This window comes from Salvelinus fontinalis, chromosome 27 (assembly GCF_029448725.1).
Source record: "Salvelinus fontinalis isolate EN_2023a chromosome 27, ASM2944872v1, whole genome shotgun sequence".
NCBI lineage: Eukaryota > Metazoa > Chordata > Actinopteri > Salmoniformes > Salmonidae > Salvelinus > Salvelinus fontinalis.
The window spans coordinates 26,048,833-26,074,487 of NC_074691.1; the positions used below are offsets into that span (position 1 = coordinate 26,048,833).

The following is a 25,655-nucleotide window of genomic DNA, read 5'->3' on the forward strand; positions in this document are numbered from 1 at the left end:
GCTTCGACTACTTTTTCTTTCTCCTTTCTCTTACAACACAAATGTTAAGTCATTTAGCAGACGCTCTTATCCAGAGCGACTTACCGGAGAATTGAGGGTTTAGTGCCTTGCTCAAGGGCACATTATCAGATTTTTAACCTAATCGGCTCAGGGATTCAAACCAGTGACCTTTCGGTTACTGGCCCAACACTCTTAACCGCTACCTGGCGCCCCCTATGGCCTGCTGTAATAATAACAAAGTGATAACAAATTATTACAAGATATGTCCATGGTGTTTGGAGTTTTACTCTGTGTGAGTGAATGTGTGTGTGTGTGTTTTGTACATAGTATCGTGGAAAAGTTCTGTTAGAAACCTCTATGGAGATGCATAGTGGGGCAGAAATCTCTGCCGTCGGCTCACAGAAACTGTAGGCCTCAGTGTATGTGAGGGTCAGAAGGCTAGATGTATGCTATCCAACTCGGTGACAACATGACATTGGGTAGGCTAGTTTCAGTAGTTATCTAAATTGCGTATGCACCCCCCTTTAACTTAGTGTGTTGTCTTCACACTTGCAACATGGAGTTCAAGTGGGTAAGGGATGCTCTCTGCTGGCAGAAGATAATTGGGCCTCTGTTTCCTTTCTCAGACACTTTAAAGCCCCCATGCAATCTTTGTAATTGTATTTTTAAATCTTCACTGTATGTCTAATAAAACAACTTAATTTCCCTGAGCCTCATTGGCCCTTGAAACGCTCGGTCTAATGGTGTAGGCATTAGGAAACAAAATAGAAAATATTTCCATGCACAGACCTGATTGGCTGATAGGATGGTCTAGAGCCCACCCCTTTCCCAGATGAACAGTCATTGGCCTATTCACATTGTGGTCACATTGTGAATATCATGATGTGGGCCAAAAGTTCCATTCAACCTGAACAGGCTGAAATTCCAGGCTCTTAAACAAAAAAGGCATTATCATAATTTTCACAATTTCAGTGTTATTTCGACCTCATTGTGTGGAAATATAATTTAAGAAAAAACTGTAAAATCACAATTTAACTGGAATGCCCCTTTAAGTGGGCTCAACTTCAAGGATATTTCTTCTTTAATGGTATCTGAAGAATATGTGGCTTGAAAATCAAGGCTAGACAGCAGAAGTGAAAGTCTGTGACCACACCAACATCTTAGTTGGGTACAGATCATTCACACCTGCCATCTTGCAGGCTATGTTCAATGATTCCGTCGTTGTCGATTGATGTTATGTCCTTGGCCCTGTACTTTGTCTGCATGCAGGTCAGAAGATCTTAGTCGTGTAAAATAAAGGTTAAATGAATAAATAAAATACAAATAGGTTTGAGGTGTCCTAACCCAAAACCTAGCCTACAAAAGGGAAAGACATTCACTTTTGACCTTACAACCCCATCTGTTTACCTGTCCGAGGGGAACAGCTGTTCCCTGTAGTGTAGCCAACTAAGATGGGTTCAACAAGGATGGATATCAAATGGACATCCAATTCCTCTCATCGTGGATTTAAGTAGGCCTAATACTGTTTTTCATTAAGTGCTAGACAGGTTACATTATTACCTGGTGGTGTTGTCAGGGTCACAGGCTTAGTGGTCACACTTCAAAAAAGAAACATCAGTTTGAACCCGACGACCATTGAATATCATTGGTTTGGAGAGGAAACAGAAGGGTGGTATGGACTTAGCCTACAGTAGCTACAGCAGCTGTAGGCCTTCAGCGGAACGAAGCCACTGTGAATGCCCCCCCCCCCCCCCCTCTCTATACCCCTCCATCCCGCGCGTCCACTCTCCGTGTGCTGGACGAAGGGAAGATGGCACCCCAGAAGCCGCTGTCAGCCGCACAGACCGGTCTCTCGCCAGGACAGTTCTCCGTGGCGTTCTGAAATGGCACCGAAAACACTGGCAGGACCTCGAGAGGGACTGGTTAGAGATTCACTTTAAAAGAGACTAAAACTGTGGCATCGTTTTGTGGCATTTACCCCACCCTGTCGCCTTTCTAGCATCTGCCTTGCTCTGCATATCGCCGGCAGGCTTCGTAGCATTGGCGTAGCCTAGGCTATAGCTAGATAATACATATTATAATATTTACATCGACTATATTGTGGACTAAGAGAATCGTCCAGAAAGGGTGACATATTGAATACAGGTCATTCTTCATTTATCATTACGTTGGAGAGAAGAAGATGAGGTAAGCAAAGCATGCTCTGGCTTTTTGATACAGCCCGTCCGCGTTATTAATGCACAATGAACGATACACACACAGAGAGACTGCCGCTGCTGCTACTGCAAGGCTGGATGAGATTCGAGGACGGATTGTACGGGATAGAGTCGGATAAACCGAAAATATCAAATTCATAGTATAACATTTTATTCGTGCTGTCGAGGACGCACTTAGCAAATATACCGCTCTTAAAGCCAGGCTTTTATTATAGTCACATTTTGTTTTTAGGATGACCGGCGACTCTACCTTTATTTGAGCCTATGAGGTGGGGCTGTGAATTATCCATGTGAATAGAGGAAAAGGAATCCGCTTCAGTGTCAAAAAGCAACGAGCATGGGCATAGACACAGGGGAGAAAGCATTGATAAGACACATAAGCAGCAAACGTCTCAACCCAGCTCTTGCTCGTGCTCCCATACAATCTCTGTGATGTGTCACCAACACCGAGGGAGTAGTCTGCAGATGGATCTGTTGTCATAGAAACCAGACTACACGTGCGTCATGTGTAACATGGTTATAAGTGGTGGCTCTAACATATAAATATAATTCAATCCATTCTAATTCTATTCTGGGTTATAAATGGTTCCAGAATGCCATGTAATTGGAATTTTGATTCTATGGTTTTGATTCTATGGGCCTTTTTGGATTGTAGGGCACACATTAACTCATAACTCATAGGATTTCTTATCACCAAAAATAACCTACAAATGTAATTTTATCAGGCCATCAGATCCTGCAACATGCTCAGGTGAACACACACACAAGACACACAGACCCAGGTCAACTGGTCTGTGATCAGTGTTTACTTCCAATATAGGGAATGCTTTCCCCTCTGTGTCTTGTGTTGATTGTGGTCTCCGTTTTGTGACCAGCAGCTCCTACTGGTTCAAAATAATTTACCATGTTCCAGTACTTTCTCACTGAGCCAGTTCCAGTATTATCTCACTGAGCAAGTTCCAGTACTTTCTCACTGAGCTAGTTCCAGTATTATCTCACTGAGCCAGTTCCAGTACATTCTCACTGAGCCAGTTCCAGTACTTTCTCACTGAGCCAGTTCCAGTACATTCTCACTGAGCCAGTTCCAGTATTATCTCACTGAGCCAGTTCCAGTATTATCTCACTGAGCCAGTTCCAGTATTATCTCACTGAGCCAGTTCCAGTATTATCTCACTGAGCCAGTTCCAGTATTATCTCACTGAGCCAGTTCCAGTATTATCTCACTGAGCCAGTTCCAGTACTTTCTCACTGAGCTAGTTCCAGTATTATCTCACTGAGCCAGTTCCAGTACTTTCTCACTGAGCTAGTTCCAGTACTTTGTCACTGAGCCAGTTCCAGTCCTTTTTTACTGAGCTAGTTCCAGTACTTTCTCACTGAGCTAGTTCCAGTACTTTCTCACTGAGCCAGTTCCAGTACTTTCTCACTGAGCCAGTTCCAGTACTTTCTCACTGAGCTAGTTCCAGTACTTTCTCACTGAGCCAGTTCCAGTACTTTCTCACTGAGCCAGATCCAGTACTTTCTCACTGAGCCAGTTCCAGTACTTTCTCACTGAGCCAGTTCCAGTATTATCTCACTGAGCTAGTTCCAGTATTATCTCACTGAGCCAGTTCCAGTATTATCTCACTGAGCCAGTTCCAGTACTTTCTCACTGAGCTAGTTCCAGTACTTTGTCACTGAGCCAGTTCCAGTACTTTCTCACTGAGCTAGTTCCAGTACTTTCTCACTGAGCTAGTTCCAGTACTTTCTCACTGAGCCAGTTCCAGTACTTTCTCACTGAGCTAGTTCCAGTACTTTCACACTGAGCCAGTTCCAGTACTTTCTCACTGAGCCAGTTCCAGTACTTTCTCACTGAGCCAGTTCCAGTACTTTCTCACTGAGCCAGTTCCAGTATTATCTCACTGAGCCAGTTCCAGTATTATCTCAATGAGCCAGTTCCAGTATTATCTCACTGAGCCAGTTCCAGTATTATCTCACTGAGCCAGTTCCAGTACATTCTCACTGAGCCAGTTCCAGTATTATCTCACTGAGCCAGTTCCAGTATTATCTCATTGAGCCAGTTCCAGTATTATCTCACTGAGCCAGTTCCAGTATTATCTCATTGAGCCAGTTCCAGTATTATCTCACTGAGCCAGTTCCAGTATTATCTCACTGAGCCAGTTCCAGTACTTTCTCACTGAGCCAGTTCCAGTATTATCTCACTGAGCCAGTTCCAGTATTATCTCACTGAGCCAGTTCCAGTATTATCTTACTTAGCCAGTTCCAGTATTATCTCACTGAGCCATACCCAGAACTCAGTTGTTCTATCAAATCTCACACCGAACACAGCCACCCTAACCAATAGTGACAGTTCTTCCTGCGAATCAGATCACCAACCCAATCAGAACTGGCCTTACTGTAGTGCAGCACTGAATGGTGGCCAATCCGCCAAGGTTTTACTGTCGCTCTGTGGTGACTGCCAGCCTTTGGCACAGGTCTGCTGCAGGCAGAGGAACCCCAGGTTGAGGCTAATTGTTGTTGGCGGTGTTTGGGCAGCCAGTCTCTCTTTCTGTGTGTGTGTGTGTGTGTGTGTCTAGGCTGTATCTCCCAAGGTCAGAGTGGGAGTGTGCCAAGAATGCCCACAGTCAGACAGTGCTCTCTATCTATGCCCACAGGGCAGTATTCCCTGTCCCCTCCTCACCTCTCCTTCTGTCTCCCCTTCTTTCACCTAGGACTCCAGCCTACTCTTTCCCCCTCCATTATCACACTGCTCCCTCATCCCCATCTCCTCCCCTTTCTCCCATGCACCCTGTCTCTTCTTTACCCTCTCCCCTTCCCTGCCACCCTGGCATTGAGCATAGCATATACCCTACCTAAGACACTTTTCATCAACTGTTTTTGTATGCTCGAACCCTGTAGGCTTACGGTGCCATTAGCTAACCCAAGCTGACCCTAACAAACTGATTGACTTCAATGGTTATATAATGTCTGTGACCGTCACATATGTCTGGCTGGGGATGTAAACTCATGTAGCCTACACTGTTATAGAGCTGTACAGTAGGTGGCAACATTGACTGTGGTTCAACCATTCTTCATCTGTAGTAATGTGTATGAGTGTTTTAGGGTGTGAGTGTGTGTTCGCGTAGTTGTTTGCGCGTGTCAGTGTGCATGCACTTTCATGTATGCTCTTGATTGATTGTGTCTCTGTGTGTTTGTGTATTGTGACAAATGTTCAACATGTGAGCCTCTCCATGCTATGTGTGTAGGCCAGTAAGTGATTGTTGGTCTCTCTAACAGGGACTTAATGGCCATTGATTCTAACCAGATGAAGTCATCTCTACAGGTCAAACATACATTAGTCAAGGTTACAGACTCAGAACCTCACGGGTTGCATCCCAATACCACCCTATTCCCTATAAAGTGCACTACATAGGGAATAGGGTGCCATTTGGAGTGCAGACACTGTTTCTTTTCAGAGTTAACCTACAGTATACTGGACTAAAAGCTTTGTCACTGTTGGTTCACACACACTGACCTGCATTCAGTCACGTTCATGGTGAATTTCACATCACTAATAGAGTTTTCTATTTTACCAAGTGTATGGGGTTTTGCTTAAATGGAACAAATAAATTAATTATCTGAATTAAACTTCCCAAAGGGTGTGTTGGGGGGGGTGGGACGGATTATATTAAAATAAGGCATGATAATATTTAAGTCTGCCTCTTTAAGTCTGCCTCACAAGAGGCGAGAGTCTGCCTCTCGCCTCTTGTGCCCCAGTCATGGAACCTGGTCTCAGAGAATTTCGTATTATTCAGTAAATAAATCCGAGACATTCCATTTAGTATATGTTACGTTTCGTATGGTATGTATTCATTTGTGGATGTCCATCACCCATTTTGTATAATATGTTAGGAATTATAATTCATATTATATGTTGTGACTTTGCGAAATGTATATGTTACGAATTTGCTAAATGTATGATATGCTACAAATTCTTGTCACGACCGTTTAAAGGAGTGGACCAAGGCGCAGCGTTTTGAGCGTACATACTTGTTTATTTAACGATGTCGCCAACAAAACAATAAACAACCAACCGACACGTGAATCTAACGTAGTGCTCACAGGCAACTAAACATGGACAACTACCCACCAATACAGGTGGGAAAAAGGCTATCTAAGTATGGTTCTCAATCAGAGACAACGATAAACAGCTGTCTCTGATTGAGAACCACACCCGGCCAAACACACAGAAATACAAATTATACCCTGACCAAACCAAAATAGAGACATATAAAGCTTTCTACGGTCAGGGCGTGACAATTCTAACTAGGTGGCTAATGTATGCTAGCTGGCTAATGTTAGCTAGGCTAGGGGTTAGGATTAGGGGTTAGGGTTAAAGTTAGGGTTAAGTTTAGGAGTTAGGTTAAAGGGTTAAGGTTAAGGTTCGGTGAAGGGGTATCTAACATGCTAAGTACAGTCGTGGCCAAAAGTTTTGAGAATGACACAAATATTAATTTCCACAAAGTTTGCTGCTTCAGTGTCTTTAGATATTTTTTTCAGTTGTTACTATGGAACACTGAAGTATAGTTACAAGCATTTCATAAGTGTCAAAGGCTTTTAATGACAATTACATGAAGTTGATGCAGAGTCAATATTTGCAGTGTTGACCTTTCTTTTTCAAGACCTCTGCAATCTGCCCTGGCATGCTGTCAATTAACTTCTAGGCCACATCCTGACTGATGGCAGCCCATTCTTGCATAATCAATGCTTGGAGTTTGTCAGAAGTTGTGGGTTTTTGTTTGTCCACCCGCCTCTTGAGGATTGACCACAAGCTCTCAATGGGATTAAGGTCTGGGGAGTTTCCTGGCCATGGACCCAAAATATCGATGTTTTGTTTCTAGACAAATGGCAAGGTGCTCCATGATGCTGGAAAAGGCATTGTTCGTCACCAAACTGTTCCTGGATGGTTGGGAGAAGTTGCTCTCGGAGGATGTGTTTGTACCATTCTTTATTCATGGCTCTGTTCTTAGGCAAAATTGTGAGTGAGCCCACTCCCTTGGCTGAGAAGCAACCCCACACATGAATGGTTTCAGGATGCTTTACTGTTGACATGACATAGGACTGATGGTAGCGCTCACCTTGTCTTCTCCGGACAAGCTTTTTTCCGGATGCCCCAACATATCATACTAAATAAACTTTATTGGATTTACGTACAGAATAATACAAAATTCTCTGAGACCAGATTGAGGCATGTTATTACATGTTAAGTCTATTAGCAGGTTATCAGTTAGAGTAGTAATATTATGTGTATTAAGGTGAGATGTGAACGTGTTGGAGAAGGTGGCTCTCTCAGGATGTGTGGGTATGTGGTGGACATAGTTTTGCGTGCTGACGTGTCAGCCTGCCACGCAGTGTCCTCGTGGAGTGCAATGTAATCGGCCACAATCGGTGTCCAAAAATGCCAATTACTGATTGTTATGAAAACTTAAAATCGGCCCTAATTAATCATCCCGATTAATCGGCCGACCTCTAATTGATAGTCTTTACTGTGACTGTGATCAGACAGCAGCAGTGTCGTCTCGAATTAATCTGCTGTTCTCACACTGGTGAGTTAAACCATTTAACGAGTAAGCCAACCATTAACCACAGACTAACATGAGAATAGACTCACTCATTACTGCTGGGAAGTATAGAAGGGAGTATGGAAGAGACAGATTTTAGGTAGTGTTGGTGTCAGCATGTGAACACTGCATTAAGACGTGATGTCGTTCCTGGACTTTCCCGGACCCAGACTAACATTAGTCCTAGATTTTAAAATATATATATTCTCAATGGAGAATCTTCATTGAAAGTGCACTTTATTCCAGAACTTGGGTTAATCTGGGGTGGGGAAACTGGCTCCACAGTATATATTATAATTCAGAAATGTTCACAAGTTGTTCACTGTTTTCACAAGAAACAGACTGACACACATTTTCTGTTTTGACTGAGTACTATGAAAAAGACAGGTTTAGGTCATTTCTCTGTCTCCAGCAGGTCCCATTAATAGCCTAATGCTTCTAGCCAGCTGTAGTTGATTTATATATATATATAAATGATGCACTTAAACCACCCTGTGAGAGAATTCTGAAATGTAATTTAGCACTGAAAGCATGCGGGCCATCGATCTAGCCCGAAGCGTAATGGTTTGGGTTGATGTGTATTGGAGTGTGCGGTTAGTGGTGTGTGTGTGTGTGTGTGTGTGTGCGTGTGAGTGTGTGAGTGTGAGCGTGTGCGTGTGTGTGAGTGTGTGTGTGTTTGTGTGTGTGTTTCAGCTGGGCTAGAGGTGACTACCAAGTATAATTCAAGTGACTGTAACTCCAGTTCCATGGCAGCCCCCTCACTACTCGATTCACCACAGAGACCCTGAAACTATTGGGCTTATATTCACTGCTTCTGGAATATCCTTTGCTTATGAGGGTACCATGATGCTACCTTTCAAGCCTTTACCCCTAGCCTGAGCACCCCTGTAATTCAAACCCTGCGGCTGAATTATATGGATCTTCTTGGTCCTTTGAGGTTTACTGTAAGGCTTGGTTCCAGGTGGAATCTATTCACTGTGCACTTTTAACTGGCACAGGTGAGTGCTTTGTAGTTCCACAGCTGTGTGCTCTGAAGTAAACTATAGTTCATTGTTGGAACATTCTAACTCCTAGAAATGAAGCAGAGGCATGGCTGAGAGATACAGTACACTTCCAAGCTGTGGAATTTGTATCTTTCGAATCCATCAAATCAAAATCAAATCAAATGTGTTTATATAGCCCTTCGTACATCAGCTGATATCTCAAAGTGCTGTATAGAAACCCAGCCTAAAACCACAGCAAGCAATGCAGGTGTAGAAGCATGGTGGCTAGGAAAAACTCCCTAGAAAGGCCAAAACCTAAGAAGAAATCTTCTATTTCTTTACGCAATCTTTATTGCACTCCACACTGCCCTCTCCCACCTGGACAAGAGGAACACCTAGCTGAGAACGCTGTTCATTGACTACAGCTTAGCGTTCAACACCATAGTGCCCATAGTGCCATTCAGTGATCTGGCAGTGTGCTGCCAAGACAACAACCCCTCCCTCAACGTCAGCAAGACAAAGAAGCTTATCGTGGACTACAGGAAATGGAGGGCTGAGCACTTGGGCTGTGAATAACCACGTAACTGATGGTTAAGGATGAAGACAGTCATGAAAATAAAATAACCGTCAAAACTATTTAAATAGGCCTGCATTCATGTATCATTTATTTTATTTTTATTAACTTTATTTTCATGTAGGTAAACTTTACCTAGTAGAGGGAGTGTTTACTAATGATTATAAGCAATTGTTCTTGCTAACTTAGTATGTCTATTAAAGTGTTCACGTCTCCTCTTCTTTCCAACTGTCCTGCTACAGCAGCTACTTCGCTAGGTGCTAGATGCTAGATGCTAGGTGCTAGATGCTAGGTGCTAGGTGCTAGATGCTAGATGCCAGGTGCTAGGTGCTAGATGCTAGGTGCTAGATGCTAGGTGCTAGATGCTAGATGCACGGGGGTGTATAGCACTATGGCACTTCAGTAAAAACGATTGTTTCTGTGGACTTTCTTTTATACAATGCACATTTTCATTGCTTGCTAGTAAATATATCAATCAGTCTTTTAAAAAGCGTTGGATGTGTATGACTATTCATGAATTATTCAACAGCAGTCGACACCGTTGTTCTATTTCCGAGGCCTATAATGTGCTAATGTTGTGTCAAATGGGCAATGCTCCAATCACCTCCAACCTGGCATGGTATCATTTGATGCAAAATATTTTCTTAAGTTATCAGCCCAGTCCTGGCCGACATGCCGCCCTCCTATCCCCACATTGTAGAATAGTAGCCTAGGCTATACAGTGTCGGCCCACAATGCACTTTAATGAATGTGGTAGCCTACCGTTTGTAATATCGGTCGTTAATCCCTGGCATTTGGTTACATACATTTCTGTTAATGCATGTACAGTTTTGGCCCATTCCTCCTGACAGAGCTGGTGTAACTGTGTCAGGTTTGTAGGCCTTCTTCTTGCACATGCTTTTTCAGTTCTGCCCACAAATGTTCTATAGGATTGAGCTCAGGGCTTTGTGATGGCCACTCCAATACCTTGACTTTGTTGTCCTTTTGCCATTTTGCCACAACTTTGTAAGAATGCTTGAGGTCATTGTCCATTTGAAAGACCCACTTGCGACCAAGCTTTAACTTCCTGACTGATGTCTTGAGATGTTGCTTCGATATATCCACATCATCTGCTTTCCTCATGATGCCATCTATTTTGTGAAGTGCACCATTCCCTCCTGCAGCAAAGCACCCCACAACATGATGCTGCCACCCCTGTGCTTCATGGTTGGGAGGGTGTTCTTCGGCTTGCAAGCCTCTCCCTTTTTCCTCCTAACATAACGATGGTCACTATGGCCAAACAGTTCTATTTTTGTTTCATCAAACCAGAGGACGTTTCTCCAAAAAGTATGATCTTTGTCCCCATGTCCAGTTGCGAACTGTAGTCTGTTTTTTTTTATGGCAGTGGCTTCTTCCTTGCTGAGCGGCCTTTCAGATTATGTCGATATTGGACTCGTTTTACTGTGGATATAGATACTTTTGTACCTGTTTCCTCCAGCATCTTCACAAGGTCCTTTGCTGTTGTTCTGGGATTGATTTGCACTTTTCACACCAAAGTACGTTCATCTCTAGGAGACAGAACGCGTCTCCTTCCCTTATAGTATGACGGCTGCGTGGTCCCATGGTGTTTATACTTGCATACTATTGTTTGCACAGATGAACGTGGTACCTTCAGACGTTTGGAAATTTCTCCCAAGGATGAACCAGACTTGTGGAGGTCCACAAATTTTTTTCTGAGGTTTTGGCTGATTTCTTTTGATTTTCCCATAATGTCAAGTGAAGTGTCACTGAGTTTGAAGATAGGCCTTGAAATACATCCACAGGTACACCTCCAATTGACTCAAATTATGTCAATTAGCCTATCAGATGATTCTAAAGCCATTACATCATTTTCTGGAATTTTCCAAGCTGTTTAAAGGCCCAGTCAACTTAGTGTATGTAAACTTCTGACCCACTGGAATTGTGGTACAGTGAATTATAAGTGAAATAATCTGTCTGTAAACAATTGTTGGAAAAATGACTTGTGTCATCTTTGTGTGTCATGCACAAAGTAGATGTCCTAACCGACTTGCCAAAACTATAGCTTGTTATCAAGAAATTTGTGGAGTGGTTGAAAAACAAGTTTTAATGACTCCAACCTAAGTGTATGTAAACTTCCAACTTCAACTGTATGTCTCTAATGTGGTCATAGAGGTTAGGAAGAGGTTGTGGTGTGTGCATATATCCTGTCTTCTCCTGAGAGCCATGTCTGCCTATGGCTATCTTTCTTAATAGCAAGGCTATTCTCACTGGGTCCGTACATAGTCAAGGATTTTCTTATATTTGGGTCAGGTATTCTGCCACTCTGACAGATAGCATTCCAATTTGCTCAATTTTTTTGGTTGATTCTCTCTCTCTTTCTCTGTCTCTGTTTTTTTCTCTTAGTATTTGTCTCCGTGTCCCCCCCTCCAGCTGTTTGCCTATAGGCCTATCTGTAGATCTGTTATTTTCTCTCTCTCTCCCTCTTTACCCCTCTCTTTCTGTCATAACTCATAGAAACACTTGCGGCCCTATGGGTGTCCACCAGACACACTATTAAAGACTACATCATGTCTTTAGACCCATTGCCTTCACATAGAGAGTTCACTGTCAGCAGTCACACATCACTTGGTTCTGATTGGACACATACTCCCCTCTGACAGAAGGTTAGGATGCTCAGTGATCAGCTTGGTTGAACATGTTGTATTACTACTAGCGCAATAAATAAAGAGAAAGGATGGCATACTGACAGAGGGATTGTCTGCTCAGCTTGGATATGAGACTACCTGACCAGTATGGTTGAAATGTTAGCTCAATAAAGAGAAACGGTGGCAGACTGGACTGAAGTATTGGCTCAGCTTGGACCGATATAGTTGAAAGGTTGTATTTCTAGCTGATCTCTAGCTGCTGTAGTGTGTCTGTATGTGTGTGGCTTGAGACCAAGACATTTATTACAGGAGCCTTCTATTGTCAGGGGAGCAGTTTGGTGAGGGAGGGATATTAACTTGAGCTTCTCCTCATCACACAACAACAGACTCAGTACCTCATCACACACAACAACAGACTCAGTCCCTCGTCACACACAATAACAGAGTCAGTTCCTCGTCACAGAAAATAACAGAGTCAGTCCCTCGTCACACACAATAACAGAGTCAGTTCCTCGTCACACACAATAACAGAGTCAGTTCCTCATCACACACAATAACAGAGTCAGTCCCTCATCACACACAACAACAGACTCAGTCCCTCGTCACACACAATAACAGAGTCAGTTCCTCGTCACAAACAACAACAGACTCAGTCCCTCGTCACACACAATAACAGAGTCAGTTCCTCGTCACACACAACAACAGAGTCAGTTCCTCATCACACACAACAACAGAGTCAGTTCCTCATCACACTCAACAACAGACTCAGTCCCTCGTCACACACAACAACAGACTCGGCCCCTCGTCACACACAACAACAGAGTCGGTCCCTCATCACACACAACAACAGACTCAGTACCTCATCACACACAACAACAGAGTCGGTCCCTCGTCACACACAACAACAGACTCAGTACCTCATCACACACAACAACAGAGTCGGTCCCTCGTCACACACAACAACAGACTCAGTCCCTCATCACACACAACAACAGACTCAGTCCCTCATCACACACAACAACAGACTCAGTACCTCATCACACACAACAACAGACTCAGTCCCTCATCACACACATCAACAGAGTTAGTCCCTTATCACACACAGCAACAGACTCAGTCCCTCATCACACACAACAACAGACTCAGTCCCTCATCACACACAGCAACAGAGTTAGTCCCTTATCACACACAGCAACAGACTCAATCCCTTATCACACACAACAACAGACTCAGTCCCTCATCACACACAACAACAGACTCAGTCCCTCGTCACACTCAACAACAGACTCGGTCCCTCATCACACACAACAACAGAGTCGGTCCCTCGTCACACACAACAACAGACTCAGTACCTCATCACACACAACAACAGAGTCGGTCCCTCATCACACACAACAACAGACTCAGTTCCTCATCACACACAACAACAGACTCAGTCCCTCATCACACACAACAACAGACTCAGTCCCTCATCACACACAACAACAGACCCAGTCCCTCATCACACACAGCAACAGACTCAGTCCCTCATCACACACAGCAACAGAGTTAGTCCCTTATCACACACAACAACAGACTCAGTCCCTCATCACACACAGCAACAGAGTTAGTCCCTTATCACACACAACAACAGACTCAGTCCCTCGTCACACACAACAACAGACTCAGTACCTCATCACACACAGCAACAGAGTTAGTCCCTTATCACACATAGCAACAGACTCAGTCCCTCATCACACACAACAACAGACTCAGTTCCTCATCACACACAGCAACAGACTCAGTCCCTCATCACACACAGCAACAGAGTTAGTCCCTTATCACACACAACAACAGACTCAATCCCTCATCACACACAGCAACAGAGTTAGTCCCTTATCACACACAACAACAGACTCAGTCCCTCGTCGCACTCAACAACAGACTCAGTCCCTCATCACACACAGCAACAGAGTTAGTCCCTTATCACACACAACAACAGAGTTAGTCCCTTATCACACTCAACAACAGACTCAGTCCCTCGTCACACTCAACAACAGACTCAGTCCCTCATCACACACAGCGACAGAGTCAGTCCCTCGTCACACACAACAACAGACTCAGTCCCTCATCACACACAGCAACAGAGCCAGTACCTCATCACACACAACAACAGACTCAGTCCCTCGTCACACTCAACAACAGACTCGGTCCCTCATCACACACAACAGAGTCGGTCCCTCATCACACACAACAACAGACTCAGTCCCTCATCACACACAGCAACAGAGTTAGTCCCTTATCACACACAACAACAGACTCAGTCCCTCATCACACACAACAACAGACTCAGTCCCTCATCACACACAACAACAGAGTTAGTCCCTTATCACACACAACAACAGACTCAGTCCCTCATCACACACAACAACAGACTCAGTCCCTCATCACACACAACAACAGACGCAGTCCCTCATCACACACAACAACAGACTCAGTCCCTCATCACACACAACAACAGACTCAGTCCCTCATCACACACAGCAACAGAGTTAGTCCCTTATCACACACAACAACAGACTCAGTCCCTCATCACACACAGCAACAGAGTTAGTCCCTTATCACACACAACAACAGAGTTAGTCCCTTATCACACACAACAACAGACTCAGTCCCTCATCACACACAACAACAGACTCAGTCCCTCATCACACACAACAACAGACTCAGTCCCTCATCACACATAGCAACAGACTCAGTCCCTCATCACACACAACAACAGACTCAGTTCCTCATCACACACAACAACAGACTCAGTCCCTCATCACACACAACAACAGACTCAGTCCCTCATCACACACAACAACAGAGTTAGTCCCTTATCACACACAACAACAGACTCAGTCCCTCATCACACACAACAACAGACTCAGTCCCTCATCACACACAACAACAGACTCAGTCCCTCATCACACACAACAGCAGACTCAGTCCCTCATCACACACAACAACAGGCTCAGTCCCTCATCGCACATAGCAACAGACTCAGTCCCTCATCACACATAGCAACAGACTCAGTCCCTCATCACACACAACAACAGACTCAGTCCCTCATCACACACAGCAACAGAGTTAGTCCCTTATGACACACAACAACAGACTCAGTCCCTCATCACACACAACAACAGACTCAGTCCCTCATCACACACAACAACAGACTCAGTCCCTCATCACACACAGCAACAGACTCAGTCCCTCATCACACACAGCAACAGAGTTAGTCCCTTATCACACACAACAACAGAGTTAGTCCCTTATCACACACAACAACAGAGTCGGTCCCTCGTCACACACAACAACAGACTCAGTACCTCATCACACACAACAACAGAGTCGGTCCCTCGTCACACACAACAACAGACTCAGTCCCTCATCACACACAACAACAGACTCAGTCCCTCATCACACACAACAACAGACTCAGTACCTCATCACACACAACAACAGACTCAGTCCCTCATCACACACATCAACAGAGTTAGTCCCTTATCACACACAGCAACAGACTCAGTCCCTCATCACACACAACAACAGACTCAGTCCCTCATCACACACAGCAACAGAGTTAGTCCCTTATCACACACAGCAACAGACTCAATCCCTTATCACACACAACAACAGACTCAGTCCCTCATCACACACAACAACAGACTCAGTCCCTCGTCTCACTCAACAACAGACTCGGTCCCTCATCACACACAACAACAGAGTCGGTCCCTCGTCACACACAACAACAGACTCAGTACCTCATCACACACAACAACAGAGTCGGTCCCTCATCACACACAACAACAGACTCAGTTCCTCATCACACACAACAACAGACTCAGTCCCTCATCACACACAACAACAGACTCAGTCCCTCATCACACACAACAACAGACCCAGTCCCTCATCACACACAGCAACAGACTCAGTCCCTCATCACACACAGCAACAGAGTTAGTCCCTTATCACACACAACAACAGACTCAGTCCCTCATCACACACAGCAACAGAGTTAGTCCCTTATCACACACAACAACAGACTCAGTCCCTCGTCACACACAACAACAGACTCAGTACCTCATCACACACAGCAACAGAGTTAGTCCCTTATCACACATAGCAACAGACTCAGTCCCTCATCACACACAACAACAGACTCAGTTCCTCATCACACACAACAACAGACTCAGTCCCTCATCACACACAGCAACAGAGTTAGTCCCTTATCACACACAACAACAGACTCAATCCCTCATCACACACAGCAACAGAGTTAGTCCCTTATCACACACAACAACAGACTCAGTCCCTCGTCGCACTCAACAACAGACTCAGTCCCTCATCACACACAGCAACAGAGTTAGTCCCTTATCACACACAACAACAGAGTTAGTCCCTTATCACACTCAACAACAGACTCAGTCCCTCGTCACACTCAACAACAGACTCAGTCCCTCATCACACACAGCGACAGAGTCAGTCCCTCGTCACACACAACAACAGACTCAGTCCCTCATCACACACAGCAACAGAGCCAGTACCTCATCACACACAACAACAGACTCAGTCCCTCGTCACACTCAACAACAGACTCGGTCCCTCATCACACACAACAACAGAGTCGGTCCCTCATCACACACAACAACAGACTCAGTCCCTCATCACACACAGCAACAGAGTTAGTCCCTTATCACACACAACAACAGACTCAGTCCCTCATCACACACAACAACAGACTCAGTCCCTCATCACACACAACAACAGAGTTAGTCCCTTATCACACACAACAACAGACTCAGTCCCTCATCACACACAACAACAGACTCAGTCCCTCATCACACACAACAACAGACGCAGTCCCTCATCACACACAACAACAGACTCAGTCCCTCATCACACACAACAACAGACTCAGTCCCTCATCACACACAACAACAGACTCAGTCCCTCATCACACACAACAACAGACTCAGTCCCTCATCACACATAGCAACAGACTCAGTCCCTCATCACACACAACAACAGACTCAGTTCCCCATCACACACAACAACAGACTCAGTCCCTCATCACACACAACAACAGACTCAGTCCCTCATCACACACAACAACAGAGTTAGTCCCTTATCACACACAACAACAGACTCAGTCCCTCATCACACACAACAACAGACTCAGTCCCTCATCACACACAACAACAGACTCAGTCCCTCATCACACACAACAGCAGACTCAGTCCCTCATCACACACAACAACAGGCTCAGTCCCTCATCGCACATAGCAACAGACTCAGTCCCTCATCACACATAGCAACAGACTCAGTCCCTCATCACACACAACAACAGACTCAGTCCCTCATCACACACAGCAACAGAGTTAGTCCCTTATGACACACAACAACAGACTCAGTCCCTCATCACACACGACAACAGACTCAGTCCCTCATCACACACAACAACAGACTCAGTCCCTCATCACACACAGCAACAGAGTTAGTCCCTTATCACACACAACAACAGACTCAGTCCCTCATCACACACAACAACAGACTCAGTCCCTCATCACACACAACAACAGACTCAGTCCCTCATCGCACATAGCAACAGACTCAGTCCCTCATCACACATAGCAACAGACTCAGTCCCTCATCACACACAACAACAGACTCAGTTCCTCATCACACACAACAACAGACTCAGTTCCTCATCACACACAACAACAGACTCAGTTCCTCATCACACTCAACAACAGACTCAGTTCCTCATCACACACAACAACAGAGTTAGTCCCTTATCACACACAACAACAGACTCAGTTCCTCATCACACTCAACAACAGACTCAGTCCCTCATCGCACATAGCAACAGAGTCAGTCCCTCATCACACACAACAACAAAGTCAGTCCCTTATCACACACACAACATCAGACTCAGTCCCTCATCACACACAACAACAATGTCAGTCCCTTATCACACACACAACATCAGACTCAGTCCCTCATCACACACAACAACAGACTCAGTCCCTCATCGCACATAGCAACAGACTCAGTCCCTCATCACACATAGCAACAGACTCAGTCCCTCATCACACACAGCAACAGAGTTAGTCCCTTATCACACACAACAACAGACTCAATCCCTCATCACACACAGCAACAGAGTTAGTCCCTTATCACACACAACAACAGACTCAGTCCCTCGTCGCACTCAACAACAGACTCAGTCCCTCATCACACACAGCAACAGAGTTAGTCCCTTATCACACACAACAACAGAGTTAGTCCCTTATCACACTCAACAACAGACTCAGTCCCTCGTCACACTCAACAACAGACTCAGTCCCTCATCACACACAGCGACAGAGTCAGTCCCTCGTCACACACAACAACAGACTCAGTCCCTCGTCACACTCAACAACAGACTCAGTTCCTCATCACACACAACAACAGAGTTAGTCCCTTATCACACACAACAACAGACTCAGTTCCTCATCACACTCAACAACAGACTCAGTCCCTCATCGCACATAGCAACAGAGTCAGTCCCTCATCACACACAACAACAAAGTCAGTCCCTTATCACACACACAACATCAGACTCAGTCCCTCATCACACACAACAACAATGTCAGTCCCTTATCACACACACAACATCAGACTCAGTCCCTCATCACACACAACAACAGACTCAGTCCCTCATCGCACATAGCAACAGACTCAGTCCCTCATCACACATAGCAACAGACTCAGTCCCTCATCACACACAGCAACAGAGTTAGTCCCTTATCACACACAACAACAGACTCAATCCCTCATCACACACAGCAACAGAGTTAGTCCCTTATCACACACAACAACAGACTCAGTCCCTCGTCGCACTCAACAACAGACTCAGTCCCTCATCACACACAGCAACAGAGTTAGTCCCTTATCACACACAACAACAGAGTTAGTCCCTTATCACACTCAACAACAGACTCAGTCCCTCGTCACACTCAACAACAGACTCAGTCCCTCATCACACACAGCGACAGAGTCAGTCCCTCGTCACACACAACAACAGACTCAGTCCCTCATCACACACAGCAACAGAGCCAGTACCTCATCACACACAACAACAGACTCAGTCCCTCGTCACACTCAACAACAGACTCGGTCCCTCATCACACACAACAACAGAGTCGGTCCCTCATCACACACAACAACAGACTCAGTCCCTCATCACACACAGCAACAGAGTTAGTCCCTTATCACACACAACAACAGACTCAGTCCCTCATCACACACAACAACAGACTCAGTCCCTCATCACACACAACAACAGACGCAGTCCCTCATCACACACAACAACAGACTCAGTCCCTCATCACACACAACAACAGACTCAGTCCCTCATCACACACAGCAACAGAGTTAGTCCCTTATCACACACAACAACAGACTCAGTCCCTCATCACACACAGCAACAGAGTTAGTCCCTTATCACACACAACAACAGAGTTAGTCCCTTATCACACACAACAACAGACTCAGTCCCTCATCACACACAACAACAGACTCAGTCCCTCATCACACACAACAACAGACTCAGTCCCTCATCACACATAGCAACAGACTCAGTCCCTCATCACACACAACAACAGACTCAGTTCCTCATCACACACAACAACAGACTCAGTCCCTCATCACACACAACAACAGACTCAGTCCCTCATCACACACAACAACAGAGTTAGTCCCTTATCACACACAACAACAGACTCAGTCCCTCATCACACACAACAACAGACTCAGTCCCTCATCACACACAACAACAGACTCAGTCCCTCATCACACACAACAGCAGACTCAGTCCCTCATCACACACAACAACAGGCTCAGTCCCTCATCGCACATAGCAACAGACTCAGTCCCTCATCACACATAGCAACAGACTCAGTCCCTCATCACACACAACAACAGACTCAGTCCCTCATCACACACAGCAACAGAGTTAGTCCCTTATGACACACAACAACAGACTCAGTCCCTCATCACACACGACAACAGACTCAGTCCCTCATCACACACAACAACAGACTCAGTCCCTCATCACACACAGCAACAGAGTTAGTCCCTTATCACACACAACAACAGACTCAGTCCCTCATCACACACAACAACAGACTCAGTCCCTCATCACACACAACAACAGACTCAGTCCCTCATCGCACATAGCAACAGACTCAGTCCCTCATCACACATAGCAACAGACTCAGTCCCTCATCACACACAACAACAGACTCAGTTCCTCATCACACACAACAACAGACTCAGTTCCTCATCACACACAACAACAGACTCAGTTCCTCATCACACTCAACAACAGACTCAGTTCCTCATCACACACAACAACAGAGTTAGTCCCTTATCACACACAACAACAGACTCAGTTCCTCATCACACTCAACAACAGACTCAGTCCCTCATCGCACATAGCAACAGAGTCAGTCCCTCATCACACACAACAAAGTCAGTCCCTTATCACACACGAAACATCAGACTCAGTCCCTCATCACACACAACAACAATGTCAGTCCCTTATCACACACACAACATCAGACTCAGTCCCTCATCACACACAACAACAGACTCAGTCCCTCATCGCACATAGCAACAGACTCAGTCCCTCATCATACATAGCAACAGACTCAGTCCCTCATCACACACAACAACAGACTCAGTTCCTCATCACACACAACAACAGACTCAGTCCCTCATCACACACAACAACAGACTCAGTCCCTCATCACACATAGCAACAGACTCAGTCCCTCATCACACACAACAACAGACTCAGTTCCTCATCACACACAACAACAGACTCAGTCCCTCATCACACACAACAACAGACTCAGTCCCTCATCACACACAACAACAGAGTTAGTCCCTTATCACACACAACAACAGACTCAGTCCCTCATCACACACAACAACAAAGTCAGTCCCTTATCACACACACAACAACAGACTCAGTCCCTCATCACACACAACAACAGACTCAGTCCCTCATCGCACATAGCAACAGACTCAGTCCCTCATCACACATAGCAACAGACTCAGTCCCTCATCACACACAACAACAGACTCAGTTCCTCATCACACACAACAACAGACTCAGTCCCTCATCACACACAACAACAGACTCAGTCCCTCATCACACACAGCAACAGAGTTAGTCCCTTATGACACACAACAACAGACTCAGTCCCTCATCACACACAACAACAGACTCAGTCCCTCATCACACACAACAACAGACTCAGTCCCTCATCACACACAGCAACAGAGTTAGTCCCTTATCACACACAACAACAGACTCAGTCCCTCATCACACACAACAACAGACTCAGTCCCTCATCACACACAACAACAGACTCAGTCCCTCATCGCACATAGCAACAGACTCAGTCCCTCATCACACATAGCAACAGAATCAGTCCCTCATCACACACAACAACAGACTCAGTTCCTCATCACACACAACAACAGACTCAGTTCCTCATCACACACAACAACAGACTCAGTTCCTCATCACACTCAACAACAGACTCAGTTCCTCATCACACACAACAACAGAGTTAGTCCCTTATCACACACAACAACAGACTCAGTTCCTCATCACACTCAACAACAGACTCAGTCCCTCATCGCACATAGCAACAGAGTCAGTCCCTCATCACACACAACAACAAAGTCAGTCCCTTATCACACACACAACATCAGACTCAGACCCTCATCACACACAACATCAGACTCAGTCCCTCATCACACACAACAACAATGTCAGTCCCTTATCACACACACAACATCAGACTCAGTTCCTCATCACACACAACAACAGACTCAGTCCCTCATCACACACAACAACAGAGTTAGTCCCTTATCACACACAACAACAGACTCAGTTCCTCATCACCCTCGACAACAGACTCAGTCCCTCATCGCACATAGCAACAGAGTCAGTCCCTCATCACACACAACAACAAAGTCAGTCCCTTATCACACACACAACAACAGACTCAGTCCCTCATCACACACAACAACAGACTCAGTCCCTCATCGCACATAGCAACAGACTCAGTCCCTCATCACACATAGCAACAGACTCAGTCCCTCATCACACACAACAACAGACTCAGTTCCTCATCACACACAACAACAGACTCAGTCCCTCATCACACACAACAACAGACTCAGTCCCTCATCACACATAGCAACAGACTCAGTCCCTCATCACACACAACAACAGACTCAGTTCCTCATCACACACAACAACAGACTCAGTCCCTCATCACACACAACAACAGACTCAGTCCCTCATCACACACAACAACAGAGTTAGTCCCTTATCACACACAACAACAGACTCAGTCCCTCATCACACACAACAACAGACTCAGTCCCTCATCACACACAACAACAGACTCAGTCCCTCATCACACACAACAACAGACTCAGTCCCTCATCACACACAACAACAGGCTCAGTCCCTCATCGCACATAGCAACAGACGCAGTCCCTCATCACACATAGCAACAGACTCAGTCCCTCATCACACACAACAACAGACTCAGTCCCTCTTCACACACAGTAACAGAGTTAGTCCCTTATGACACACAACAACAGACTCAGTCCCTTATCACACACAACAACAGACTCAGTCCCTCATCAAACACAGCAACAGAGTTAGTCCCTTATCACACACAACAACAGACTCAGTCCCTCATCACACACAACAACAGACTCAGTCCCTCATCGCACATAGCAACAGACTCAGTCCCTCATCACACATAGCAACAGACTCAGTCCCTCATCACACACAACAACAGACTCAGTTCCTCATCACACACAACAACAGACTCAGTTCCTCATCACACACAACAACAGACTCAGTCCCTCATCACACACAACAACAGACTCAGTCCCTCATCACACACAACAACAGAGTTAGTCCCTTATCACACACAACAACAGACTCAGTCCCTCATCACACACAACAACAGACTCAGTCCCTCATCACACACAACAACAGACTCAGTCCCTCATCACACACAACAGCAGACTCAGTCCCTCATCACACACAACAACAGGCTCAGTCCCTCATCGCACATAGCAACAGACTCAGTCCCTCATCACACATAGCAACAGACTCAGTCCCTCATCACACACAACAACAGACTCAGTCCCTCATCACACACAACAACAGACTCAGTCCCTCATCACACACAACAGCAGACTCAGTCCCTCATCACACACAACAACAGGCTCAGTCCCTCATCGCACATAGCAACAGACTCAGTCCCTCATCACACATAGCAACAGACTCAGTCCCTCATCACACACAACAACAGACTCAGTCCCTCATCACACACAGCAACAGAGTTAGTCCCTTATGACACACAACAACAGACTCAGTCCCTCATCACACACGACAACAGACTCAGTCCCTCATCACACACAACAACAGACTCAGTCCCTCATCACACACAGCAACAGAGTTAGTCCCTTATCACACACAACAACAGACTCAGTCCCTCATCACACACAACAACAGACTCAGTCCCTCATCACACACAACAACAGACTCAGTCCCTCATCGCACATAGCAACAGACTCAGTCCCTCATCACACATAGCAACAGACTCAGTCCCTCATCACACACAACAACAGACTCAGTTCCTCATCACACACAACAACAGACTCAGTTCCTCATCACACACAACAACAGACTCAGTTCCTCATCACACTCAACAACAGACTCAGTCCCTCATCGCACATAGCAACAGAGTCAGTCCCTCATCACACACAACAACAAAGTCAGTCCCTTATCACACACACAACATCAGACTCAGTCCCTCATCACACACAACAACAATGTCAGTCCCTTATCACACACACAACATCAGACTCAGTCCCTCATCACACACAACAACAGACTCAGTCCCTCATCGCACATAGCAACAGACTCAGTCCCTCATCACACATAGCAACAGACTCAGTCCCTCATCACACACAACAACAGACTCAGTTCCTCATCACACACAACAACAGACTCAGTCCCTCATCACACACAACAACAGACTCAGTCCCTCATCACACATAGCAACAGACTCAGTCCCTCATCACACACAACAACAGACTCAGTTCCTCATCACACACAACAACAGACTCAGTCCCTCATCACACACAACAACAGACTCAGTCCCTCATCACACACAACAACAGAGTTAGTCCCTTATCACACACAACAACAGACTCAGTCCCTCATCACACACAACAACAAAGTCAGTCCCTTATCACACACACAACAACAGACTCAGTCCCTCATCACACACAACAACAGACTCAGTCCCTCATCGCACATAGCAACAGACTCAGTCCCTCATCACACATAGCAACAGACTCAGTCCCTCATCACACACAACAACAGACTCAGTTCCTCATCACACACAACAACAGACTCAGTCCCTCATCACACACAACAACAGACTCAGTCCCTCATCACACACAGCAACAGAGTTAGTCCCTTATGACACACAACAACAGACTCAGTCCCTCATCACACACAACAACAGACTCAGTCCCTCATCACACACAACAACAGACTCAGTCCCTCATCACACACAGCAACAGAGTTAGTCCCTTATCACACACAACAACAGACTCAGTCCCTCATTACACACAACAACAGACTCAGTCCCTCATCACACACAACAACAGACTCAGTCCCTCATCGCACATAGCAACAGACTCAGTCCCTCATCACACATAGCAACAGAATCAGTCCCTCATCACACACAACAACAGACTCAGTTCCTCATCACACACAACAACAGACTCAGTTCCTCATCACACACAACAACAGACTCAGTTCCTCATCACACTCAACAACAGACTCAGTTCCTCATCACACACAACAACAGAGTTAGTCCCTTATCACACACAACAACAGACTCAGTTCCTCATCACACTCAACAACAGACTCAGTCCCTCATCGTACATAGCAACAGAGTCAGTCCCTCATCACACACAACAACAAAGTCAGTCCCTTATCACACACACAACATCAGACTCAGTCCCTCATCACACACAACAACAGACTCAGTCCCTCATCACACACAACAACAGAGTTAGTCCCTTATCACACACAACAACAGACTCAGTCCCTCATCACACACACCACAAAGTCAGTCCCTTATCACACACACAACAACAGACTCAGTCCCTCATCACACACAACAACAGACTCAGTCCCTCATCGCACATAGCAACAGACTCAGTCCCTCATCACACATAGCAACAGACTCAGTCCCTCATCACACACAACAACAGACTCAGTTCCTCATCACACACAACAACAGACTCAGTCCCTCATCACACACAACAACAGACTCAGTCCCTCATCACACACAGCAACAGAGTTAGTCCCTTATGACACACAACAACAGACTCAGTCCCTCATCACACACAACAACAGACTCAGTCCCTCATCACACACAACAACAGACTCAGTCCCTCATCACACACAGCAACAGAGTTAGTCCCTTATCACACACAACAACAGACTCAGT

At 45.4% G+C, this 25,655-nt stretch overlaps 1 protein-coding gene across 1 annotated transcript in view; it reads left to right on the forward strand.

Moving 5' to 3' along the window:
• The first annotated feature begins 1,778 nt into the window (after positions 1–1,778).
• Positions 1,779–25,655, forward strand: part of LOC129825357 (ena/VASP-like protein) — a 302,481-nt gene continuing 278,604 nt past the window's right edge. Inside the window, exon 1 of the mRNA XM_055885401.1 lies at positions 1,779–2,187. Within this exon, the coding sequence (XP_055741376.1) occupies positions 2,183–2,187 (5 nt within the window). The 5' untranslated portion in view covers positions 1,779–2,182. The remainder of the gene's footprint in view (positions 2,188–25,655) is intronic.